Source organism: Biomphalaria glabrata, chromosome 3 (assembly GCF_947242115.1).
Source record: "Biomphalaria glabrata chromosome 3, xgBioGlab47.1, whole genome shotgun sequence".
In the NCBI taxonomy this organism is placed as follows: Eukaryota; Metazoa; Mollusca; class Gastropoda; family Planorbidae; genus Biomphalaria; species Biomphalaria glabrata.
Window position 1 is genome coordinate 39997225 of NC_074713.1, and position 23951 is coordinate 40021175.

Sequence of the window (23951 nt, forward strand, 5' to 3'; positions counted from 1 at the left end):
ACATAGTGAATACACCATACAATTCGACCCAGGAATGGTCAGTATTAATCCAACAGTAATATACGAATATCACAACTTAGTACTTATTCTATAACCAACTACTTTAAACATCTAACTCTACAGCTTATATCTTAAGTGACTCAATACAAGTGCTTGCTACAAGATCTCTATGTGGACTGACTGCCTTTAACTCTCTGGTTCACCTAAGGTCAAAAGTGTTCACCTTAGTGCAACATGGGTTGTGAATAAGATTCACAATATGGAATTAACATACACAATACAGAATTAGGGTTTCTACTCTATGGCACCAACTTTGAGGTGGTGACATTACCTATCACCCCCCTTTTGAAAAAAATTTTGAAGAAATTTTTTTCAGCTTGACGACATAATTATCATAAGTAGGATCAATTGGAATTCTTGGGGTCTATGAAATGTACAATTGCAGAGTTCAAATAGAACTACAAACTTGCAATAAAATATACAATATGACAGTATTACACTAAATATTTGCTAAATCAAAAAAAATTCATACAAGGGCAAAATTCTCTAATCCATCATATTCTTGTAAGGCAATTCAAATAATTCTCTGAGTCAAATACTTAACATCCCAAATAATTCTTTATATGTAGTTCTAATATATACATCAATGTTCAAATGTGTTCAATATTTACAAGTCTTTTTCATAATAATATGTGCAAAGTGTGACAAAAATTTCAATGACAATCTCCTATGTCACAATGTGAAAAATTAATACAAGTTTTTATTCACAATATCTATTTATAAAAAAATCTTTGACACTATAGACATGTTAGAAGTCTGGTTTTTTAACACCAATAGTACAATATGTACAAATCATGTAGAAAATGTTACAAGTAAGTCTCAATATGTAAGTGATAAGTATAGAAAAATTCAAAATATGTGTCAAAATTCAACATCAAATTGATTAATGATCATTGTTACAAATTCAATGTATCTGTTTACTTCAATATGAGGTTTGACATCTCCATAAAAAATTATTGTGCATTAATATTACACAAGTAAATATGTATGATTCAAGTATCAAAATATTGGATCAAAAGTATGAACATCAAATCAAAATAAATATCTTTCATGGTGCTTGTTGCATGCACCTTATGTTTCAATTAAGTATTTCTCCATATGACAGTTCAAATAATTTGTAGCTAGTAATGGCAAAACTTTAATGTTACATTGTTTATCAAATAATTATTGTGTACAAAGTTCAAAAAACTCTTTTGTCAAAAAAGATTCAACTGAGAAAATGTGTCAGTTGTGATACAATCTTTGAGTTTACATTAATTTGTTCAAGCATATATATACAAGCATAACATCATAATGGTTTAGTTGTATTTATTTTAATCTGTTGTGAAAAAAAATGCAAGTCCAATTTAAAAAATAATATCAAGTGTCTCTTTCAGTACTTGAAATATCAAAAAGTTTGTACAACAATCTTCTTGTTGACATCAATGATTGTTACAAAAATATAGTCCATAAGAATAGTTTGGCAAAAATGTTTTCAAAAAAATACAAGTGTATGTCAATATTTCATTACACTAATTGATATTGAATAAATAAGTTACATTATGAATCAATCTTCTTTTTCAATAGTATTGAAAAATGTGACTAAGTTATATAATTGTGATAAATGACATAGTAAAAAAATTGCAATCTTGTTTACAATAGCTGTAGAAAAAAAAATTGTCACAGTTGTTCTCAATACAATGAGAAAAATAATGTTTACATTGCATGGAAAAAATTAAGCTAGGTACTGAATAAGTTGGGAAAAAAATTCAATGTTTGTTTACATTGTTGAGTACAAAAATGTTATTCTTGTTGACAAAAGAATGTGAAAAAAATGTAGGTTACAATGAAGTAATCAAATTCCAAAGTTTGTTTACAAATAGAGTTTTTAAAAAAAATGAAGTCTTAGTTCTAGTTCAATGTTTACAAATAGTACTCAATGTTTACAAAATAATTCTCAATGTTCACAGAATAATGCTCAATGTTTACAGAATAATGCTCATAGTTGGTTGTAAAACTAATTGTGTTTACTTTAAGGTGTGAATCTTAAATCTTTGAACCTTAGCAATTGTGACTTTAATTCTATGACCTTGAATTTATGCTAGCTTTAAAGTGCATTACTCTAATATATCTTCCTTGAAATAAAGTATTATCCAATGAATTGACAATTTTGTTACAATCTCTTTGTGTCTTCAAATAGACTATAGCTATTTTGTTTGATTTGTCTTCACTTATTTTGATGTCTACCCATTTTACAAAAGCTGTGTTGTTAAAATAATTCATAATAGTTTGCCATCTAGTATTTCTTGAAAGATTTTCAACTTTAACTATATGATGTGTATAATTATTTGTTTTGTTTGCTGCTTTGGTTCTGTTTGTTTGATGTGATCTACTGTTAGTTGGACTGTAGCTTTGCCATGTTCTTCTGTTATATTGTTGTTGATAGGATCTATTATAGTTAGGACTGAAACTCTGGAAAGTTCTGTTATCTCTTCCATATTTATGGTTTCTATTTACATATTGCTGTTTTTCTGATGCCATTCTCTTTCTGCACTCTGCTTTGGTGTGACCCAATATGCCACAGAAAAAACATTGTATGCTCTTGGCATATTTAAATTTATTTGTAGTTCTTGGATGGTTTTCTGTCACTGTTGCAGCTACATTGTACAATTCCCTTTTGTCAATGGTGATGTTTGGGTGGGAGTCCTTGTATGTTGTTAAGTTTGATATCAATTCAGCTTCATTTTTTATTTTTCTCTCCTTCAGGAATGAGAATGCTGCATCTGTAACATTTGTTAACACATTTTCAATGAGAAAGAAATCTAATATCTGTTTGGGGTCATCTAAGTTGCAGTTTGCGAGTTGTAGCCACTTTGTCATGTTCTGGCGCATGTCATGTATTGTTCTTTTTAAATCTGCATTCTTTGCTAGTTTTATTTCCCTAAAAAGTTTTCGATAGTGTTCCTCTGTCTTGCCAAAATGTTCAATTAGTCTTTGTTTCACTGTGTTGTAGTCTTTTCTTTGCTCCATAGTTAGTGTGTCGATGATGTTTAGTGGTTCACCTCTTAGGTTAGCTAGAAGTTGTTGAGCCATTTGTGCACTATTCATATTTGCTGTTTGACAGATATATTCAAATTGAATAATGAAATTCTCTAATGTGTCTTCTTTTGGATCAAAGTTCCTAAATTTGCTGTGATACTGATGGTGAGATGAAGTTTGATTTGCTGAATTGTCTTTATTTTCTTTTGCTAGTTTGGCCATTTTTTCTTCATGTTCTTTTAATTTTATTTCATGCTGGCGTTCTTTTTCTTTCTCTAGGTTTTCTTGTTCTTTCTCTCTCAGTCTTCTTTCATGTAGCCTTTCTTCCCGTTGCTTGTCTTTTTCTACTCTAATTCTATCTATTTCAATTTTAATGAATGCAGCTCTATCATCTTCTTTTAACTTTAGTTTATCCACTATCTCTATTAGTTTTTCATACTCAGCCATTTTCAAAGATTCAAATTAGTAATATAGTTTAGTAATAGATATGTGTACACTAGGTAGTTGTAAATGAATATTGTACGATAAATAATTATTATAGCTCAAATAGTAATTGCAGGTAATAGTAGATATATATTTTGTGCGAAACAATTGAGGTTATGAGGTATCTTAAGTTATTCTTGGTACTTTGTCTAGTTCATAATGTAATACTTTACTGATCAATTATGTGATTATGTATTTCTAGTATCTCCACTTGCAATGTAAAAGTTTATTGCAACAAATAATTCACAATTATGTGAGCCTTATTAGTCTGGTAAATAGTGATCAATGTATCAATAGTATCAAAATAGTTCAATGTTCTCAAAGTATATATTATATACAATCAATCTTGTCACAATCTCAAATCAAAATATATCCCATAGTGTATCAAGTGTGTAGTGTAGTGTTGATAATAATAAAAAATAGGTTGAAATAAGAAGTAAAATAAATATATATATTAATAAGTAATTAGACAAACATAAATACACTATAGATACTAAACAGTCTGCTTTAAAGAGACATTACAAGATAGTAGAAATAGTAGACAAAAGAATTACAATGAGAAATAACTATGACGCAAAAGAAAATTCAACAGATGTAAACAAGACAATATCAATACAAGAGTTTAACAATATGATAGATACTTGACGAATACAAACTTAACTAGTACAGCTATACGATCAAGTATTTACTTTATCTAAAGAGTCCCTACCAATACCTGGATGCTTACTTGAAAAAAATATAAATGCTTAGACTCAATAGATAATTAAATTTAGTCCCTAAAGGTCAAATGTATATATAAATACAAATGTAAACAATGAAGAAAATTGTGGTGTAGTTCAAGAGAACTAATCAATACTGATAATACTAAGGGTAATTAAAGTTACTTCCCTTAAATATTCACTTGATGCTTGACTTGTACATAAAGTTCCGGTGATGCTCCACATAAAATATGTCCACAGTACAGTTCATAAGTAATCCACTTGCTAAATCCGCAGCACAACGGTACAGTTCATAAGTAATCCACTTGTTAAATCCACAGCACAATGGTACAGTTCATAAGTAATCCACTTGTTAAATCCACAGTACAATGTTACAGTTCATAAGTAATCCACTTGCTAAATCCACAGCACAATGGTACAGTTCATAAGTAATCCACTTGTTAAATCCACAGTACAATGTTACAGTTCATAAATAATCCACTTGTTAAATCCACAGTACAATAGTAAAAGATATGGTACTTAAGTTCTTGAAAAATAGTAATCCAATAAATACTTCAGATGTTTGACAGGTAATCCAATAAATAATTCATGTGCTTGATAGGTAATCCACTGTTTCGTACAGTTGCTGAAACAAATATACATAACTAAAATGACCTTAGGTAGTGACGACAAGAGAGGTCTAAGAGTGTGAGCGCTCTCTTATTAAATGTGCTGTTAGACAGCGACAATAGGAGTGTGTCATTAGAATTATGACGAGCACTCGATGTAGATGATTCTTGAATATGTCAGCTACTTCGACTGACCATATATCAGCTGTCTTCAAGCGATGACTTGAATGACTTGTAGTACTATATTTTCACCCACACCGGTTGTAGTATCACGGTTGTCTAGTTTCACCCACACAGACTGTAAAATCAGGGTTGTCTAGTTTCACCCACACAGGTTGTAAGATCAGGGTTGTCTAGTTTCGTCCACGCAGGTTGTCTCAGCATATCATGTTAAAGTGACTTTGAACAATGCTGTCATAAATGTCGTTTTCGGCCGCTTCTGACACCATAAATGTCACTGCGTTATTTTATAAATGTCACTGTGTGATTTTATATGTTATGAATGTGGCTGTGGTTATCAATGTAGGCGTGGTAGTGACATTGGGTTCTTGTTACAAATCACTGAATAATGAAATGACGCTGGGTGTAGCAGACACAATAAGTAGTTTAATATAACACCACATAGTGAATACACCATACAATTCGACCCAGGAATGGTCAGTATTAATCCAACAGTAATATACGAATATCACAACTTAGTACTTATTCTATAACCAACTACTTTAAACATCTAACTCTACAGCTTATATCTTAAGTGACTCAATACAAGTGCTTGCTACAAGATCTCTATGTGGACTGACTGCCTTTAACTCTCTGGTTCACCTAAGGTCAAAAGTGTTCACCTTAGTGCAACATGGGTTGTGAATAAGATTCACAATATGGAATTAACATACACAATACAGAATTAGGGTTTCTACTCTATGGCACCAACTTTGAGGTGGTGACACTAATGGAATTTAAGATTAGAGATTTTACAAAATATACTTTTTGACTATGTCATTAGGATAATGTGTAGTACTGTAATATCTATAGAACAATGTGTAGAACTTACTTTAAAAGTTATGGCAAATGTTTCCATGTTTTTATAAGCGTTTAAAATATTTTTGATTACTTTTAGGATGCTGGGCTTATTAGATTGGTCAACTTGAAATAAAGCTGGCAACAACATGGACATTACTGACCAGTCTTTTTTGCTTCCCATTCTTTCAAGTGCATATAGACTGCCCTATTGAAAAATAAATTAATCTCATCACTATGATTTGTTAATCAGTATCCATCATGAAGAAAAGTCCAAATGTTGCACTCAGCCGGATCCAAAGCAGATAATCTTATCTTCCCTTATACCTTTAACCTATGTGGTTCTATGTCCTTGTCCATCAAGTTCTTGACTAGTAGTGGGACATATGGAACATAGGAATATGGACAACACTTGAAGACATGACACAGGCTTTTCTGAGCAGCTTTCCTCACCTAAATGACACAAACACAGTCAAACAAATCAATTCAACTTCATACTATAGACAATTGTTAGAATGGTATTTATTTATTTCTCTTCAAACTATTTAAATAACTTACAAATTGTTAGATAATTAATATTTTCAAGCCTTGATTACAAAGAATGAGTTTGGTGAGAAGCTGACAATTAAGCCAAACAATCCAAACAAAATAATAATGCTATTTAAAAAAAAAAAAAACCAATACATAGACATGAGAGAATATAATCACATCAGAAAATTTAGTAAAGCGTCAAAAGGACAAGATTTAGTTTTAGATTTTATGGCACATTTGCACAATTTAGGGGAGACCATTTGTTATAGAAGGCCTTAACACTGACACATCATACAGACACGTGATGTGGCATCGAGCTATTGGTCTTAACTGCCCACAGGGTGCGACATTGCAGGCCAGTGTTCAGGCCATCTATATTGCTTGGTCTCAATTTAGGTCATGTCGTCCCCTTCAGAAGGACAAACTGCTCTTTCCAGCAAACTGCTATCTTCAGCTATCATCACAAAAAGTGGAGAGAATTTCATCAAATTTTTCATAGCTAGCAAAGCAAGTAAGATTGCACATTAAAAGATAAAGATAGTGGATACTATTTATTGAACAAAATGCATAGTTAATGTGAGGAGAAGTTTCAATGTTGTCAAACTTGAAACACAAGGCTCATTGTAATCACAGCCCATTTAAATCTGCTGTTATCTTTTTAATTCTTTAAGCTATTAACTGAATCATAAATACAGTCACAAGAGTCAAGTATAATTGAATTCAGAGGGTGCACTCCTAAATATTCGACAGTAAATGCAGGACAAATAAATTGGGGGAGGGGGAGTCTACTGCAGTAGCGTGATTAACATACATTGTAAAAGCAAGGTCCTAAAGAATAAGGGGAAAAGTAACTTCTCTATAACAAGTAAGGGAACAAACCTATTCTCACAGTTTTAAGTCTGATTAATACATACCTTCTTTCAAAAACAAGACATATTATTTACTAACATTATTCTAGTCACTTCAACTGATATAACTCAATTTCTTGTAACCTTGAGGCATAAGTTCAGCTTCTTACCGTCTTGTAACGGCTGACTGACAGCTCCAACAAATCTTTCAAAATATCCAAATGTCTAAATGTTAACTCAAAATTACTGCGGTTCAACATTTTTAACTGCCAGAAGAAATGAATAAGATATAGTTTTAATCTACAGCAAAATACAATCATGAGCCTCTTATAATAAATATTCTGTAAAAGGAGTAACAGTTAATTGATACATTAAAACCTTTTTGACTTGTATTATCAATGTTACACCCAGCTGCCAAACCCAAGAACCTCATGTAAACAACTGCAGCTACACCAAAGGTTGCCAAGAAACCAGCAGCAATAAAAAAAAAATATAAAGCCACAAAGAAAGAGCAGCTCCCAAAAAATAAATTCTTTCTTTTCACCTTAAAAAAAAAAAGTCATTTCAGGGCCACCTTCTAAAAAATATTGGAGAAGACATAAAGAAATTGGATCATTGATAGTCATTCCTACAATGTGTGTCATCAGTACATTGTTGACCTTAATACATTTTATATTGATAGCATGACTTGAGTATGTGTGACAAGTAATAAGAAGTCTGGCTAGCCAGCAATATCAACATGTCTTGGCTAGCCAGCAATATCAACATGTCTTAGCTAGCCAGCAACATGTCTTGGCTAGCCAGGAATATAAAGTTTTGGCAATATCAACAAGTCTCGCAAAAAAGTGTATTACCTTTGTTTTTTTTTGTTTGTTTTTTATATGTTTCAGACTTTCCTTTGGGAAGGAAGATTATTAGGCAGAGCGCATGAGATGACAGAGCAGCATGAGATGGCAGATGGTAGGGTTAAACCTCATGATGACAGTCCAAAGTGCAAAGCCTACTAGTAAGCTTACATTATCTTAATGTTATAGAATTCAGAATAATTTTAATGGTAATAGCAATATTTCTTCAAAGAAGGTCAAGAGATATTATAATTGGTGGTGTGTAGCTTTGAATATCACATTATAAGGTGCTGGTCAATTATTGAACCTGTAATAAGAACCAAGTGCTAATTGCAAGTCTACTGACCTCATGAAATTGGTGAACTTCTTCAATTAGCAATGCACGCATACACTTTCCATCTGGTAACAACTTTGTGCAAAGAAAGAAAATTAGAACATTAAAAAATGTATTAATAAGAAAACTGGTCTAATCATTTCTAAGACTTAGGAAATAATAATTATTAACAATAACATCAAAACAATCTCTATAACATACACACAAAAACTAGATGCACATAAAAAAATACCATTAAGCTTTTTTTTTTACAAAGGTTTTACAACTGGCTTTGTTTTCAACAGTAACAAAAATTGTCATTTTGTTTTAGTACCTGACTCTCAAATAATATTTTCACAAAACCAAAACATTGCCACCTGCTGAATCTCAAAACATCTTTATAATGTTGTGTTACATATTGATAGATCTGCACAGAGATAGAATATTAGAACATCTTCATCCTAACACACAATAACTATATTGATCAAAAGAATTCTAACATAAACTATCAAGTTTATAAAGAAATGTTTTTACTATTTAGCAACAAGCTCAATAAAGTTACCATTTAAAAATGATTCTACTTAAGTTTGAAATTTTTACAGTTTATAAAAAGACATTTCTCTTTCACAAGTAAGATATTTTTCAGATAGTTCTGTCTCATTCTGAAGATGCATACAACCAGGTCCCTTCTTCTATGTCAGTTAAAGCAAGTTGTCACCTAAGCAAGTCTTTAAAGCGCTTCCATGGGGCACTTCTGTTACACTGACCACTTTTCTGCTCACCAAAAAAGACTGCTTTTCTTTACAGTGTAACTGTCGGACTATAAGAACTCCCTCTATACTGTCCATACCAGCGTTTGCAAGGACAAAGCTGTTTGTAGTGAGTTCTAAATATTTGAATGTTCAATCTTTATAGTAGGGAGAATTTTCTAGGATAACAAATAACATAGCACAAGTACCAAGTGATTTTTTTTAAAGTTGAACTTACATTAATGATAAGGAACAAACATTTGGTATCATCCTCTCTTGCTACATTCATGTACTCTGTATAGACCATGAAATATAGAGAAAGGTAATACATTATTCTCCATAGTTGTAGAGATTTACTAGAACACATTCACGTACTTTCTGGACTTTTTTGTTGTGCTGGTCACATGACACCAAAAGATAGATTTTATAAAAATGCAACATTCAATTCTCTAGCATTATAAATCAAGATATTATTTATATGACTGACTAGCATTCATTAGCATCATAAATATAAATAGTTATTTTTTTTTGTCATTTAGACAAGATTTTTCTATTTTGTTAACTTTTCCTCACTAAAACTTGAAATAGCATCCACAATGAACTTCACTGATAGATTCAGAGAACCCATTAACATTTGGTTGATGTGCTGTATTTTGTGGCCAAGAAATATATTATATAAACAAGCAAAATACAAAAAAAATTTTTTTTGTTAAACAATGCTTATATTAAGGGTAGTTGTATTAATTAGTTTGGATCAGTCATGAAATTAAATTTGAAATAAATCTAGACTAACAATAATAAATCTGTGCCATTAGAAATATTTTTACCAATTATTTTTGTTTAGAGCAATTTCATGCTTTTAGCTTTCTAAATGCACTGTGATCCAAAAACTTGCCTGGACCAGTTGGTAAGGGGTGGGGTGAGATAAAGAGGGAATCTGGGGCATCACTTTTAAATGCATTTCTATAAATAAAAAAAAAGTTGAACGAGCTGAATTCGAACTCACAGGCTTCTCAAGCTTCTAAATCCAACATGGTAACTACTCTGCTTATGAAAAGCTTATGAGCTTATGGAAGACTGTATAGATATCTATTGTTTCCATAGTCTTGTCATATTACATGTTTGTGTTCACTGAGACGATGGCCTATAAAGGGGACTAGTTCAGCTTATACCACCATTTTGGTTAAGTACATTTTCTTTCCCTTGTCGAGATACCAAACAAAATAATTAACAAGCTTTTTAACAGACATACAGACAGAGTGAGTTGATACAAGCTTTGTAATTAAATGTTTCTTTATAGCCCTTCATGTATTTATAATTATGTCACAGAGGACGAAACATTTTATTTCCCTATTAAGTATATCCTTTTGCCTATTCCACTCTTCAAGCAATCTGGTGCTCTTAGGCATTATCTCTACATAACAAGATACGAATCTATAATACAAATGTTAAATTTGTCCTTCTATATGGTTCAGAGAGAGGAGAGTCACTGAAACAAATATGGTAAAGCTCCAGACTTTTGTTAACCTATGCAGATATTAGGAATTAGGTGGCAAGAAAAGATATCAAAAAGCGAAAGTGGAGCAGGATAGGACACTCCCTGCGAAAACCAGCTACCAATGTTGCAAGGCAGACACTTGATTGGAATTTGCAAGGAAAGAGGAAAGTGGGCAGACCCAAGCAAACCTGGAAGAGGTCAGTCATCAGTGAAGCTTAGGGTACTGGAATGACATGATGAAAACTGCTCAGAAGAGTTTGGTGGAGAGGTGTGGTTGTGGCTCTATGCTCCCCTGGGAGTGCACAGGATTAAGTCAAGTAAGTCAAGTATATCCTTGTGACAAGTCAAAAACTCGCTGTCAGAGTCACTCTAAATTATCACAGCATTAATTATTATTTTTCATTATTTATTTATTTTATTTTAATTATTTCCCCATCCTACCCCTAAATTATTCACCCGCCACACCTTTCCGCTCCAGGCTAGACTTAGTTGACCACATTGGAGATAGTTAAGGCGCGTCCTTTCATTTATCTTCCCTTGGCCGGGGCAAAGATACACGCGGACTCTTTGATCTTATCGGCAGGATGTCTGACAGCCGCAGTGGACACCACCTTGTGTGGAATGCAAGTCACTCCTCCCCCCCACCCCCTTTCTCTTATGTCTCTCTTTGATCTAGGAGACCACGAGGACAAACACGCCCATTGACCTCCAAATGTGCGAATCCCATCTCTTGTCGGACTTCACCCACGTGTAAGATAATTCTAAGCCTAGGACATTTCCTGTGTCCGCCCACACTTTCCAGGCTTATATAAAGTAAACCAACTCAAATCAGACTCTCTTTCATTCTCATTCAAGCTGAGCTATCGAGTCTGGACTATATCATTTATTCTCCCTCCTAGAGGAATACCTGGTGGTAAGCCAAACTTAATCACAAGTTCCATCTTAATTACTCTGTGTATATTTCCATTGGATATTATCATGTGTAGTTTATTATTTCATTTATATTTAATTAGTGCATTGTGTATTTCTCACTGGCGTAAGTAGAAAACATGAACATGGCTAATGTATATTTTATGTATTGCATTAATCTATTAATGCTACGTTGCTCAATTGATCGTTGATGCAACCATGTATATATTTGTACATCTTATTTTATTTCCTTTATCTCGGTTGACCGCCTTGATAATTTTACTAGCGCACTAATACTGCGCTTAGAAAGGAGATATGAGTTATCTCCCCTGTATTGAATTTTCTCCCCTTTACTCATTTTACTCTAAGGAGAGTTGCGCCGCTTGAACGGACACCCTCTCCATTCAAGCGCCCCATTGTTCTCGACCCACGGTCATATGTAAACAAATCGTCTGGGTCGCTGACCCCCGCCCATTTCCCCCCCCCTTCTTTCTCTATCCACCTGTGTTGTTTATTTGAGATTATTATTTCCCCTTCTGTGTACATTTTTATATTATTATTTCCCCTTTTATGTACATTTCTATATTGCTACTATCTGCCATCTATTTTCCCAAATCACATTTGTCATCATCTCCACATTGTGCTCTAAAGCGATTTCACCAATCTGACGAATGCACCTCAGTCGAGGGCATCGATAAGATGCATGAGAGACATGTCCTAACTTGTCTTTATTTATCCGCAGCCTCCCTCAGGTGTCTGCCTATTTATTTGCTATTTGTCGCTTAGTGTCTACTCGACACTACTCAACTATTTGCTGTTGCTGTTCAGTGTCTACACGACACTACTCAACTCTACTACTTGGCGCTATCGGCATTGCCCGCCTATTCGACAGCCCACCGGTCATCTTATTAGGTGCGACGTCCCTATGGACTCAGGTCTGTGCGAGACGTCATAGCTACGCCAACCCTCTGCAACTCACTGGACATATCCTGTCAACTACGCTGCCCACGGCAGATCAGCTCTGCCCACAGTAACCTTGTGCCCACGGTAGCCGGCCACCCGCCCTACTGTGCCCACTACAGATATTAGATTTTGGGGATTGAGACTCCACAAGAACTATATCACCGGCGTCCCTCCATCCGCTAGAGCGCCACCTCCAGCTGCAGAACCTTAAGCCAGGACACAGCCAGCTGCGACGTCAACAGGAATACCAGCTAAGTCAGAGGACAAAGTGACATACTCTCTTATTAAATGCACGAGTGATGATTAAATCTAGTATTCTCTAGAGATAGATGCAACCCCCCCCCCCTTTTTCATTCTTATATGTATATTTATGTAAATAAATATTCTTTTATTTTAACTTTTGTATCTATCTTTCATTGCTTTGTCTCGTTGCGTGTCTGCTCCCGATTCATATGCTGATAGGTTGGTGTGTGATAGCTTTAAAAATAATCATCCCCTAGACATTAAACGCGCCAAATACACATCACATTTCCCCACCTGTCACAATCCTCAAGACATTGCTTGAATTTTCATAATGGAGGCCAATATCTGAAATAACTATCTTTTCTATGTATCAAGTGTACATAGTACCAAACACTTTCATATGTTTTTTTTAATTTTAAAATGTCAATAGTTTTCCTGCTTTTCAGCAAATATATAAATTAAAGACATTACTTCAAAAGAGAAGATAATAATGTATTTGTTATACAAAGTAATATCATTAGGAGGGAAGCTTTAAACAATCATTCTTATACAAGAGAGCACCTAGTTTTGTATCAGTATTAAAACTTAATATATCATCATATGATGTAAAGAAACACTCAAAAAGACTTACTCAACAAATCATGCATTGTATCATGTACTAAGGCTCTTACATTTTTTCCATCAGCAGTTAGCACTGTGAGATCCAAAATATAATATGTGATCTACATTGATAAATAATACATATAGCAAAGAGTTTAATTATATCATAGAACGAATATAGTAGGAGCAAGTACTCAGCCTACAAAAATCAAGCCGTGGTTCTCTCCACCCTTCTATATGGATCTGAGACATGGTTACTATAGAGAAAGAAAACAAGACTACTTGAACAAAGACTACTTGAGCGCTTTCACCAAAGATGTTTGTGCACCATCATGGACATACGGTGGCAAGACCTCATTACAAAAATTGGTGTCCTTGCGAACACCGGTATGGACAGTATAGAGGGACTTTTTATGGTTCAACAGTTACGCTGGACAGGGCACGTATCCCATATGGGTGCCAAACATATGCCAAAAGCAGTCTTTTTTGGTAAGCTAAAAGGTGATTGAGGTAACAGAAGTGCCCCACGGAAACACTTTAAAGATCAACTTATGAGCCAACTTGCTTTAGCTGACATAAAAAAAAAGAGCACTGGTTGCATGCGGCTTCGAAACTCACAAAGGCCAAGGGATACACACTTGAGACCAAAAGAAAATTCGCTGCCTAGGACAGACGCAGATGGCGAAAAGAAAATCTTAACCCTGGATGTGGTATATTTTTTGCAATTCATTTTAAGTGAACTGGAGGTACAATGTAGTTCACTGTTACTATGAGACAAGTTGTAATGTCAGTCAAGCTGCTTAATGTATTAAAATGTGTATAATTTGTGTATGTGATTTTAATTGAAGTAAACTTGTTTTTCATTGGAATAACCTTATTTTCTGAGAGTGATGTTGAAGGCATAGAACTTAATTTCAAACAAGAAGTTACTTCAGTATTTTGCTAAGAACTCACAAATGCGTGAATTTAGAGACAACAATAGCTTAAATAACAAATATCACAATTCTTAAAAACAGCAGACAATTGTCTCAATGACAATTTTGTCCCCACAATAATTATAACTCCCAAAAATTTTTTTGATTAAAATATAGTTTTGACAGCTAGAGAGATTCTTTAAAATTTATTTTGAAGTGATGGTTATGACTTGTATTCATGTCTCATACCCCAGAATTCACCTCTTTTAAACGTGCCACACTTATAGTACATCAGTCTAAAAAAATCTCATTTATTCATTCTTTATCATACTGCTTTCGTAAAGTTTTAAAATGTAATGACTTTTTATTGTCTGTCTGGCAACTAGTTATACATATTTAAGAAGTGTAACCAAACAAAATGCACATTACTGAACTGTAAATATACACAATAAAGAGTTGATTTCTTTAACTACTCATTCATTCCATATACTAAAAATCCCTCTTCATAAGTGTGAGCAGGTCAGGCAGGCGCGAGTGGATAGAGAGAGAGGACCTATTCTCTGCTGCTCAACATTAAAATTTACCAACAGTAGGCAGATGTTTGCGCTACTGGGTGGGCTCATCTGTGACAGTCTACGACCAAGGGGCTAGAGTCACCTAAGTAACCAGACATACTTAACTAAACTAAATGGAAACAAGATAACAAACTTTAGTTTAGTATAAATAAACAAAATGAAACTTTATTTACATGGAATCAAATAATAATAAAATATAATATATACACTAACCACTATAAACTACCCTCTAAATCTACACCACTACAAACACTAACAAACTAACTAACACAAACTGATCAAACCAACTATCTAACAAAATCACTACAACTACTACACTAGACCTAGATCTACACAAACACACTACAATAAATTAGTCTAGATCTACAATATCCTACTATTTCACTCATAACACTAACACTAAAATCACTAAAACAAGAATATCTTATCCTTAGGCTCAGTACCTTACTATTCACTAAGAACAGAACTGAGAAACAGACTATAAATATAACTAAGTTTACTAAGGCGATAATAAAGAAACAAAATAACACTAGATCCTAGATTCCCTAGAATTAGAATAGATCTAACAACAGCAGTTATAAACAAGAGCTAGATCTATAAGCAGTAATATTCAGCAGCTAAAAGCAGCAGTTAAAAGCAGTAACACAGCAGTTACACAGCAGTAATAATAGCCTGCAAAACATAAATGCAAAACTATATTAGATCTATATTCTATTAGGACTGATGGACGCCGCCATATTCCGTACAGTATGTTGCCAACTATTATGACAAATAGTCCAAGTAGAAAATAAAATAACTACCTTACACATAGTATAGATCTAGTAAAAAAATATAAAATATTTCTACACTTACAGGCCGTCCCAGGTACAGGAATAAAAATATAATTAGACAGACCACAAAGATATTCAGCTGTCACACAGACAAATATGGTACTGACCACTGGTCAACTGTACACTGAACTGTTTTAAAACAGCGTGGCATCACTTTTTATACACAAAAAGCGGAAGTACAAATAATAAGTTTGGCACTAGCCTATAAAAATAAAATATATAAAAATATAGCTCTGGGAGCGCAAGCTCACATAAGTAAAGAAAACAACAACAACAATTTCATAAAAACTAGAGCTAATAATAAATCCATCTTTTTAACTCTATTTATGGAGAACAAAAATGATTTAAATAGCAATGGACATGATTTAGGAGCATCAATGTTTTGGGTTTGGAATATGATTGTGATGCTAATATAAATATTTTAACTACAGAAAGTGTTACCTCTTTTATCATGCTGAGGAATACAACTTAAATAACGTAAAGGAACTTGAGTTTCAGTTCTGCAAAAGAAAGTTTGAGTAACATCATTACGTGAATTCATAAAATAGTTTGCTATAAAATATGAAACAACAGCAACAAAAAAAAGTTTTAAAGTCATTTATAAAATGAACAAAATTAAGCAGTAGAATTTCCAGACAAAAAAAAAAGGAAAGCATTTCATAAATAGAAAATAACTCTGCAATTGTCCATTTGTGATAACTTAAAAAGCTCTAAGGGAAAGTTAAGGAAGAAATGACCAGTTTCAGTGGTCAATCAATACTATAGGAGGATGTTACGTTGCGGCATGGGCGTAGCCAGGATTTTTTTCGGGGGGGGGGGGGGGGCACGACCCCCCCTCCCCCCCCAAGGAAAAAAATTATATATATATATATATGTGTGTGTGTGTTAGTGTACATAATTAATCTTTATTACATTCTGACCCTTTCAGAAGACGTTTATTATGCCCTATAATAGATTCTTCCTGGAATTAGTGGAAGACTTGTAGACTCCCCACCCTTGCTAGCAAGGGGGTCTGGGGGAGCTCGCAGCGCTCCCCCAGCGCGGGGCGAAGCCGAGCACTATTTCTGGTATTGAAAGCCAACAAAATGCATATTCTGAGGTATCTACAGTGCATTATCTTGCTATTAAAAAGTTTTATTTCAAAAACCTAATGTGCTATTCTTACTGACTTAGACCCTCTCGCGCCGTTCGGCGCTTTTCCGGCAAGCTGTTTCCGCAACTCTTATTTTGCGTAATTCATTTTGTCGGAGAAAGTTTTTTCGTCAAAATCATCAGAGGGGTTTTAAACTAAAAAATCTCTGGAGTTTTTTGGGGTTTTTTAAAATTCAAAACCCCATTTAGCTACGATCATAGAATTAGGTGACTGTAGTTTGCTTTAAAATAATAATTCAACTCTAAACGCTCTGTAGGGGAATTTTAAACTCAAAACCATCTGGAGGGGTTTTAAACTTTAAAGAAAAAGCCATCTGGAGGAGGGGGATTTAAACTTAAAACCCCTTTGGCTACGCTCGTAGATTTTATAGTGTGGAATTGGCTTTTTTTTTATATTGAATAGGTACTTTTTAGCTTCAAACCCCAACTGGAGGGGGGGGGGTAAACTCAAAACCCCTTTGGCTACGCTCATAGAATTTTGAGTGTGTAATTTGCTTTTTTTTATATTGAAGAGGGGATTTATCGTAAATTTTGGACGGGGTTTTAAAGTCAAAATCTTCCTTAACTATGCTGTTGGAATATGGGGATTATTGTTTGCATTTTTTTGTTTTGTTTTATAGAAGAGGGGGATTTAACTGCAAAAACCTCTGGTAGGGGGTTTTAAACTCAAAACCCCCTGGTAGAGGGATTTGTATCTCAAAACCCCTTGATAGGGTTTTTTTAAATTTCAAAACCCCCTGGTAGAGGGTTTTTAACTCAAAACCCCTTCAGCAGTGCTGTGGTAAGTGATGATTTAGTATTAAAATCTCACCTAAAATAAACAAAATGAAAGCAAAAATCAGTCCCTTAATTCCGCCCCCCCTCCCCCGCAAGGGGGGGATTTCATTTTGGGGGGGGGGGTTGAACCCCCCCCCCCCCCTGGCTACGCCCATGATGTGAGACATGGATGACATCTGTCAAAATTGAGAAAAGACTAAACGTAGCTCAACAAAAATGGCTGAGACGGATTTTGGGAGTCAGTTACACAGATCGGGTCTCAAACAAGGAAGTTACACAGATCGGGTCTCAAACAAGGAAATCCTATGCCGAACTGGGAGTCGAACACTTAGTGAGATTGTGACATAGCGTCGCATGAGGTTTGCGAGACATGTTCTACGTCAAAATGAACTACGCACACCAAGAGTTGCGATAACATGGAAGCCAATACGAGGAAAGCGCAAACAGGGACGTCCTCGTATTACTTGGCGACACACCTTCATGGAGGACATCAGAACAGTGGACACCATGTGGGAGGAGGCTTCAGACATTGCGAATGACAGACCTTTATGCAGACAGCTTGCCGCCCAATGCGTTGCGGGCATATCAAGAAGCAGTATTAAAGACTTAAAGCACTTTCAGTTGTTTAAAAAAAAAGGTTGTCGAGGGGGAAAATGATAGGTAGATTATGTAAAAATATATTATACAAGACACTTGCAACATATTTCAGTTGCATTTCAGTTTCAGTTCTTGCTTTATATATGAGTGAGTAACAACTAAGTAGGTCTATCTAAACTTAACTATTTGTGTCCTTTCTACCTTCTACCAAGTAGTCATTGTGCCTGACTTACTAGTCCATATAAATACTTTTAAAAAGCCTAGTTTTATTAGACAAACATAAAAAAAGAAACCAGAAATAATAATTGTACACTGTGAGTCAAGCCCTAGACCTCTAGTGACAATTGTTAACAACTTACAGTTTGACTGTCTCACTCTCAAAGGAAGGGAAGTGACTGTCAGCACCAATTAACACTTTCAAAACAATATTCAATCTACATAATATTTCTTCTCTGTGGAAAACAGTGAATTTCTAGAACAAAATTGTTAAAATAATAATAATACTTTACTTTATATAAAAACTAAAAATATTGAGTTAAAAACTTGTGATAAAGAAAATAAAAAAAAATCACATTTACTGCTGACACAAATGAATGATCTATTTTTGTATTAACAACTGATTAAAACTCATGATTACTATAAACCAATCTAATAAATGCTAAACAGATTATGATAAAGATAAAAACAATAAGATATTTCACTCAATATATTTTGTATATAAGTAAAAACTTTGAAAAATACAAGATTTTAAATTTACAAATCAAATCTCACTTTGATATTTGACTGTCAGAAGAAATGTTTTGGAAGAAATGCAGCTGTGGTACAAGTAACTCATCAATCAAAAATTGAGCAAATTCCAGCTCTACATCAGAAGCTTGATGCCAGCCTACATTCATTTCATCAATCTCAATAACTGTACCCCAGTCCTAAACACACATTTTTTATTTATATTCAAGACACAATATTGATAATAATTAAATACAAACTAGTATATTTGTACTTTTACAAGTACTGAATCATGCAACAGTATATTGAATTATGTTGCAACTTCTAAAGAATCATAAAACATACAATGAACTTCACAATAACAATCTTAATATCTTTAAGTAAAAATCAAACCACACAGCAAGATATGAACTATAGTTTATCTTAAGTAGCATGGGGTAGAGTAGTTCTGTGCTTGGATACCAAGGCAAATGTTTAGAGTTAAGATCCTTGTGGAGGGTAATGTTTTTTCATCTAGATTTCAAGGATGGAATCTGTAAATGTGACCTGATTCATCAGACAAACTTAAATATGCTTGCTATTGAGTTTTATTTGCCTGGTTCTGTAAGGTTGTTATTGAAGGAAGTGATAATGAATATAAGCACTTCACTACCTATAAAATGCTTGCAAAGGCATGCATCTCAAATAGCTTCTGACAACCAGTCCAAATCCTCACCTTCACATGTGGTTCAGATATTGGGTTTAGCGGATTGTTTCATTAACAGGAGAAAGTGTATAGGTGACTAACTGGTACCTAATTTAGTAAGCTTTGAGCAGGAGGAGCTCATTAACCTTGGCTGGCTACCAACCTAGGAGAAGGAAAACTCTGAATTCAAACCTCTGCTATTCCCAAACATAGGAAAGCCTTCAGGAGTCAATCCTTAAGAAAAATCAGGAGCCAGCAACCCTTAGGTAGCTTGCAGTACAGAGCCACACCCTGGCAGAGTTGTGATGCCTTTGATCCCTAACTGTATCAGCACTTGCTCTTCCTTTGGAAACATTAGTTGCATGTGGAGGGGGGAATTGCTGTGGGGTGCCATCGTTCCAACCATAGCTAATTTCCAAGCAATCATCTCATTTCTAGATGAGATGATCTATAGTTGCTTTGTGAATTAAGGAGGTCATAGGAATCACACAATACAGCAATCAATTGTTTGACATACCAACAGGTCAATTTTACATGGACAACCTTTGCAATTACATCCAATTTTGATGAAATCCTAAGAATTTAAATTTGCTAACATTTTTGTTTTTAAATGTGTCAATACCAGTAATGAAAAATCTTAATTTCTCACCATTTTTTATAATCAGAAATGCAAGAAATGTTTGCAAGATGTTTGGGACAATGGGATCAGAGGTCATAATATGGTGAAGAAATGCAGGAGATTGTAAGGGTGGATTTTCTTACAACTAATTGAAGAAAAGGTGTTGCAAAAAATGATTTTGGAATGTTAAACTTAAAACTGGATAAGTACTACATGTCTATATTTTACAAACATGTGGGTTTTTTTTACCTTGATAGGCAGGTCCTCCTCCACAGGTCTTTCAAAGCCTTTATGATTGCTGTGGAACTCCAAGGGGTAAATCTGTGTCAAACTTTTGAGGGTCCAGTTAAGCATTTGCCCAGCAATGTTGTAGCATTGGACACTTTTGAAATGCAGTGTGTGCTTCATGACATCAAACAGTTCTCCTTGGTAAGGAAGTAGACTGGAACCTTCACAACTCACAACCTTTAAATTAAGTGTGAAGTTATACACAAATGCCAGATCTTTTATCTACTTTTACTGAGCATATTTTATTTAAAATAATAACAGCAGTTCTGTGTCCTCAAATACCTTGACTTTAAAATGAATAAAGCACAAAATAAATCCAGGAATACCAGAAAAATTCTGTCAATTGGATAAGATTAACTTTTAAATCACAATCACAATAAAGAACTAAACCAATTTCTATTAGTGAGGAAAAAGAACAAATGACTTCCCCTATCTTCTTTTGCTTTTCCTTTAAAAAGTTTTCTTATCTCCACATTATTTTCCCTGAGACTTCACATGAATACTCTTAACCACTACATTAGTTATGTAAGAACAAGGTCATGACATAACAAGTCTTTCTCCAAAGCATGCACAAATAATTGATGGCATTTTTTTTGTAGTAAACAAACATAATCAAGAACTTATCTAGTTCAGTTAGAGTTCTTGATATAACTTTGTGTCTAAATTCATCTATGAGTTAACAATATTTTTTCCCATAATGTCACATATAGATCTCCTTTTTTCTTGTCATAATCTGTGATATTAAGTAGAAAAGAAAATGTATAGACCCCCATTTTAGCTCAAACCCAATTGCAGTCCAAAATCCATCATTATCTAAATCCCATCCTAGCTCACATTCATTCATTGACAATACATTTCACTGAAGTAATTGACAACAACACAAAATTGATTCCAAAGTCAGCCTCTTTCACAAAATATTTGAAATAAGCATTTTCAATTCTTACTAGCACATCAAACCATTTATTCAAAGCATGTACTTAATTAAATCAGACACATTCTAAGTTATTTTAAAAATTTGAAAGCACATACAGGTTATTCAACTTACATGTGATAAAATTAAAAGATTCCACAATAAAGTGTTATCTAATATGTCTTCGTCTTTGACCCCAGGATCTGAAAGTAAATCATTCTTTTAATGAATGAAAGTCAGTAATCATAGAGACAGTGGCCTAACCAACGGACATCAGGAAACAAAAGAAGAGCTATTTACAGAGAAATAAAAATGACCATGCCAAAAAAAAGGACACTATCAATTTCCTCTCCTTCAAAGCACATTAACCTTCTATCTTTCAACTAAAATATAATATTGATACTGTCCAGTTTGTGGACTATTTAAGTAGAGGAAAATAGAATTGTAATTATTGGCATATAATATGATTATTGATTATTGAAATGCATTAAAAGATTTTTTTTCAGTGATCAAGAATGATAACAAACTTACATTCTTGAATAAATCTCAGAATACTTGAGCAGAGATGTGGAACAAAGGTCTTGAGTCCTAGCACTGGATTGGCCTGAAGATTTATAAGTGAATATTGCACACAGCCTACAGCTGTTCTATTCTTAGAACTATATATATAGTTACTTGTGAACATAAAAATCTCACGTCTGCTGATTTCTTTGTTTTAGATATTTTGAATGTTTCATCAGAAGTGAGAATTATTTCATCCTAGCCCAAACCTCCTACAGGACAGGGAATGATATTGGGCAGAGCTCAAACCCAGGACCATCAAGATATTTATTTATCCACTTCAAATTGAGTTTATAAATTATGATCAATTTTATGATAGTTTAAAACTGTAGTGAAACTGGGAAAAGTGAAAGGAATATATTAATACAAATAGCTTGGTGTGCGTGATTGATAAAATCACTTAGCTTGAGGGGGTCTTAGGTTTGAATCTCTATGAAGACTGGGACTTTGATTTCAGGAGTTTTAAGAATGTTAGTGCCACCAAACTGATACCTGACTTATAGTTGGGTAAAAGTAAACAACCTTGTTTATTGTGTTGGCCTCATGACACCTTGGTTAACTATTGACCATTGAAACAGATAACTTTTACAATATCTGCCCCATAGATTGCAAGGTCTGAAAGGGTGTTCATAACTTTTTTCCAAGACAAATACTATTTCCTGTTAGTCCATTGACACAATTCAAATTTGTGTATCTTTAAGATTTTGCTTCTTTAAATTGAACAAACTTATGTCCTGAAGGAAAACTTTTTAAAAAAATGAGCTTCTGACACCTTAGAAGCTCACTGGCTGCCATGATCTAAGTGCTAGGCATGTACAGGCCCTATTAATAAATCAACTCTCTTTTAATCAGAAGTCATTTTAGTTCTACACCTTTGTCTTCATATATGTTACTTACTAATAAAATTATTTAAAATAGATAGAAATATTTTTTTAATAGCCGATAACTGATAATTCCTGGTGCTCACACTAAATTAGTAAGACTATCTTTGTATAATTTGGAATCTGTAATCTATAATACGCATATGAGAGTTACGAAATAAACTATGCAATAAAATAAAAATGGTATTAACTTTAAAGAAAAGATTAAAAAAAAAAGAGTTTTACAAGTCCTGCAAAATAATAAATGTAGAAAAAACTTGTGTTTTGTTGGGCTTTTTTGTTTTTTACTAACAATGGCAAGACTATGACATAGACTACAGCTAAAATTAAAACACTGACATCCCATTATCATAATTAAACATTTGATAACTATGACTTGTTAGATTCATGATCCTATATCTTTTAAAATGACAGCAATTGGTAACTCTAATAACTAAACTAGAGGAGAGGAGAGATAGGCCTACTAAAAAAGAACAAACTCTACCAACCCTGACAGCAGCTCTGCACAAAACAGCTGCTAGCTTGCCACTGACCTTCACCTCAAACACATTGGAGGTGATGAAGTGGTTTATTCTCCTTAAGGCACTCTGAAACATTGAACATTACAAAGTGACTACAAAAGTTCATCTTTATAAAGCAGGGTCTGTATCTTCCCTATAGATCACAAGGCCTGAAAAGATAACTTTTTTTTATCTCATAAAACTTAGCATAGTGAAATATTTAAGAAAAAAAGTTCAGTTTGTGGCCTGAAGTTTCTAATAAGAGTGTTGACTAGTCACCACCACTGCCATGTCCCTTAAGCTGAAAGTTTTGTGTTGAGGGCTACTTTTTCGTCTTTAGCTATTCTATTAGATAGTTTAGGTTAGGATCTTTCAACAGAGATGATAACTTTAAGATGTTTATTTTAAAATTGGATCAAGACAATCAACTTTGAAACACATCTATATAAAATTGAGCTTAATGTCATCAAGAATAACAAATTGGATAAAAAGTTGAGTTTCTATTTAGGAACAAAATTAAGGTAGATAGTTG

The 23951-nt window shown here is 33.8% G+C and overlaps 1 protein-coding gene across 6 annotated transcripts in view; it reads right to left on the minus strand.

The window, feature by feature from the left end:
- LOC106071212 (proteasome activator complex subunit 4-like) overlaps positions 1–23951 on the minus strand; it is a 79741-nt gene that overhangs the window by 26739 nt on the left and 29051 nt on the right. For 4 of the 6 annotated variants that reach the window (XR_008777129.1, XM_056025012.1, XM_056025015.1 and 1 more), the window contains 14 exons: positions 23408–23506; positions 22009–22081; positions 21613–21680; positions 20529–20744; positions 19021–19175; positions 18609–18701; positions 16165–16223; positions 13436–13498; positions 9430–9485; positions 8777–8869; positions 8476–8538; positions 7455–7550; positions 6233–6358; positions 5940–6113 (listed from right to left, as the gene is read on the minus strand). Coding sequence is in view for 5 of the 6 variants with exons in the window: in XM_056025012.1 (XP_055880987.1) it covers positions 5940–6113; positions 6233–6358; positions 7455–7550; positions 8476–8538; positions 8777–8869; positions 9430–9485; positions 13436–13498; positions 16165–16223; positions 18609–18701; positions 19021–19175; positions 20529–20744; positions 21613–21680; positions 22009–22081; positions 23408–23506 (1434 nt within the window). In the remaining variant the exon portion in view is untranslated. The remainder of the gene's footprint in view (positions 1–5939; positions 6114–6232; positions 6359–7454; positions 7551–8475; positions 8539–8776; positions 8870–9429; positions 9486–13435; positions 13499–16164; positions 16224–18608; positions 18702–19020; positions 19176–20528; positions 20745–21612; positions 21681–22008; positions 22082–23407; positions 23507–23951) is intronic. The other 2 variants (XM_056025014.1, XM_056025013.1) reach the window with 2 other exon arrangements.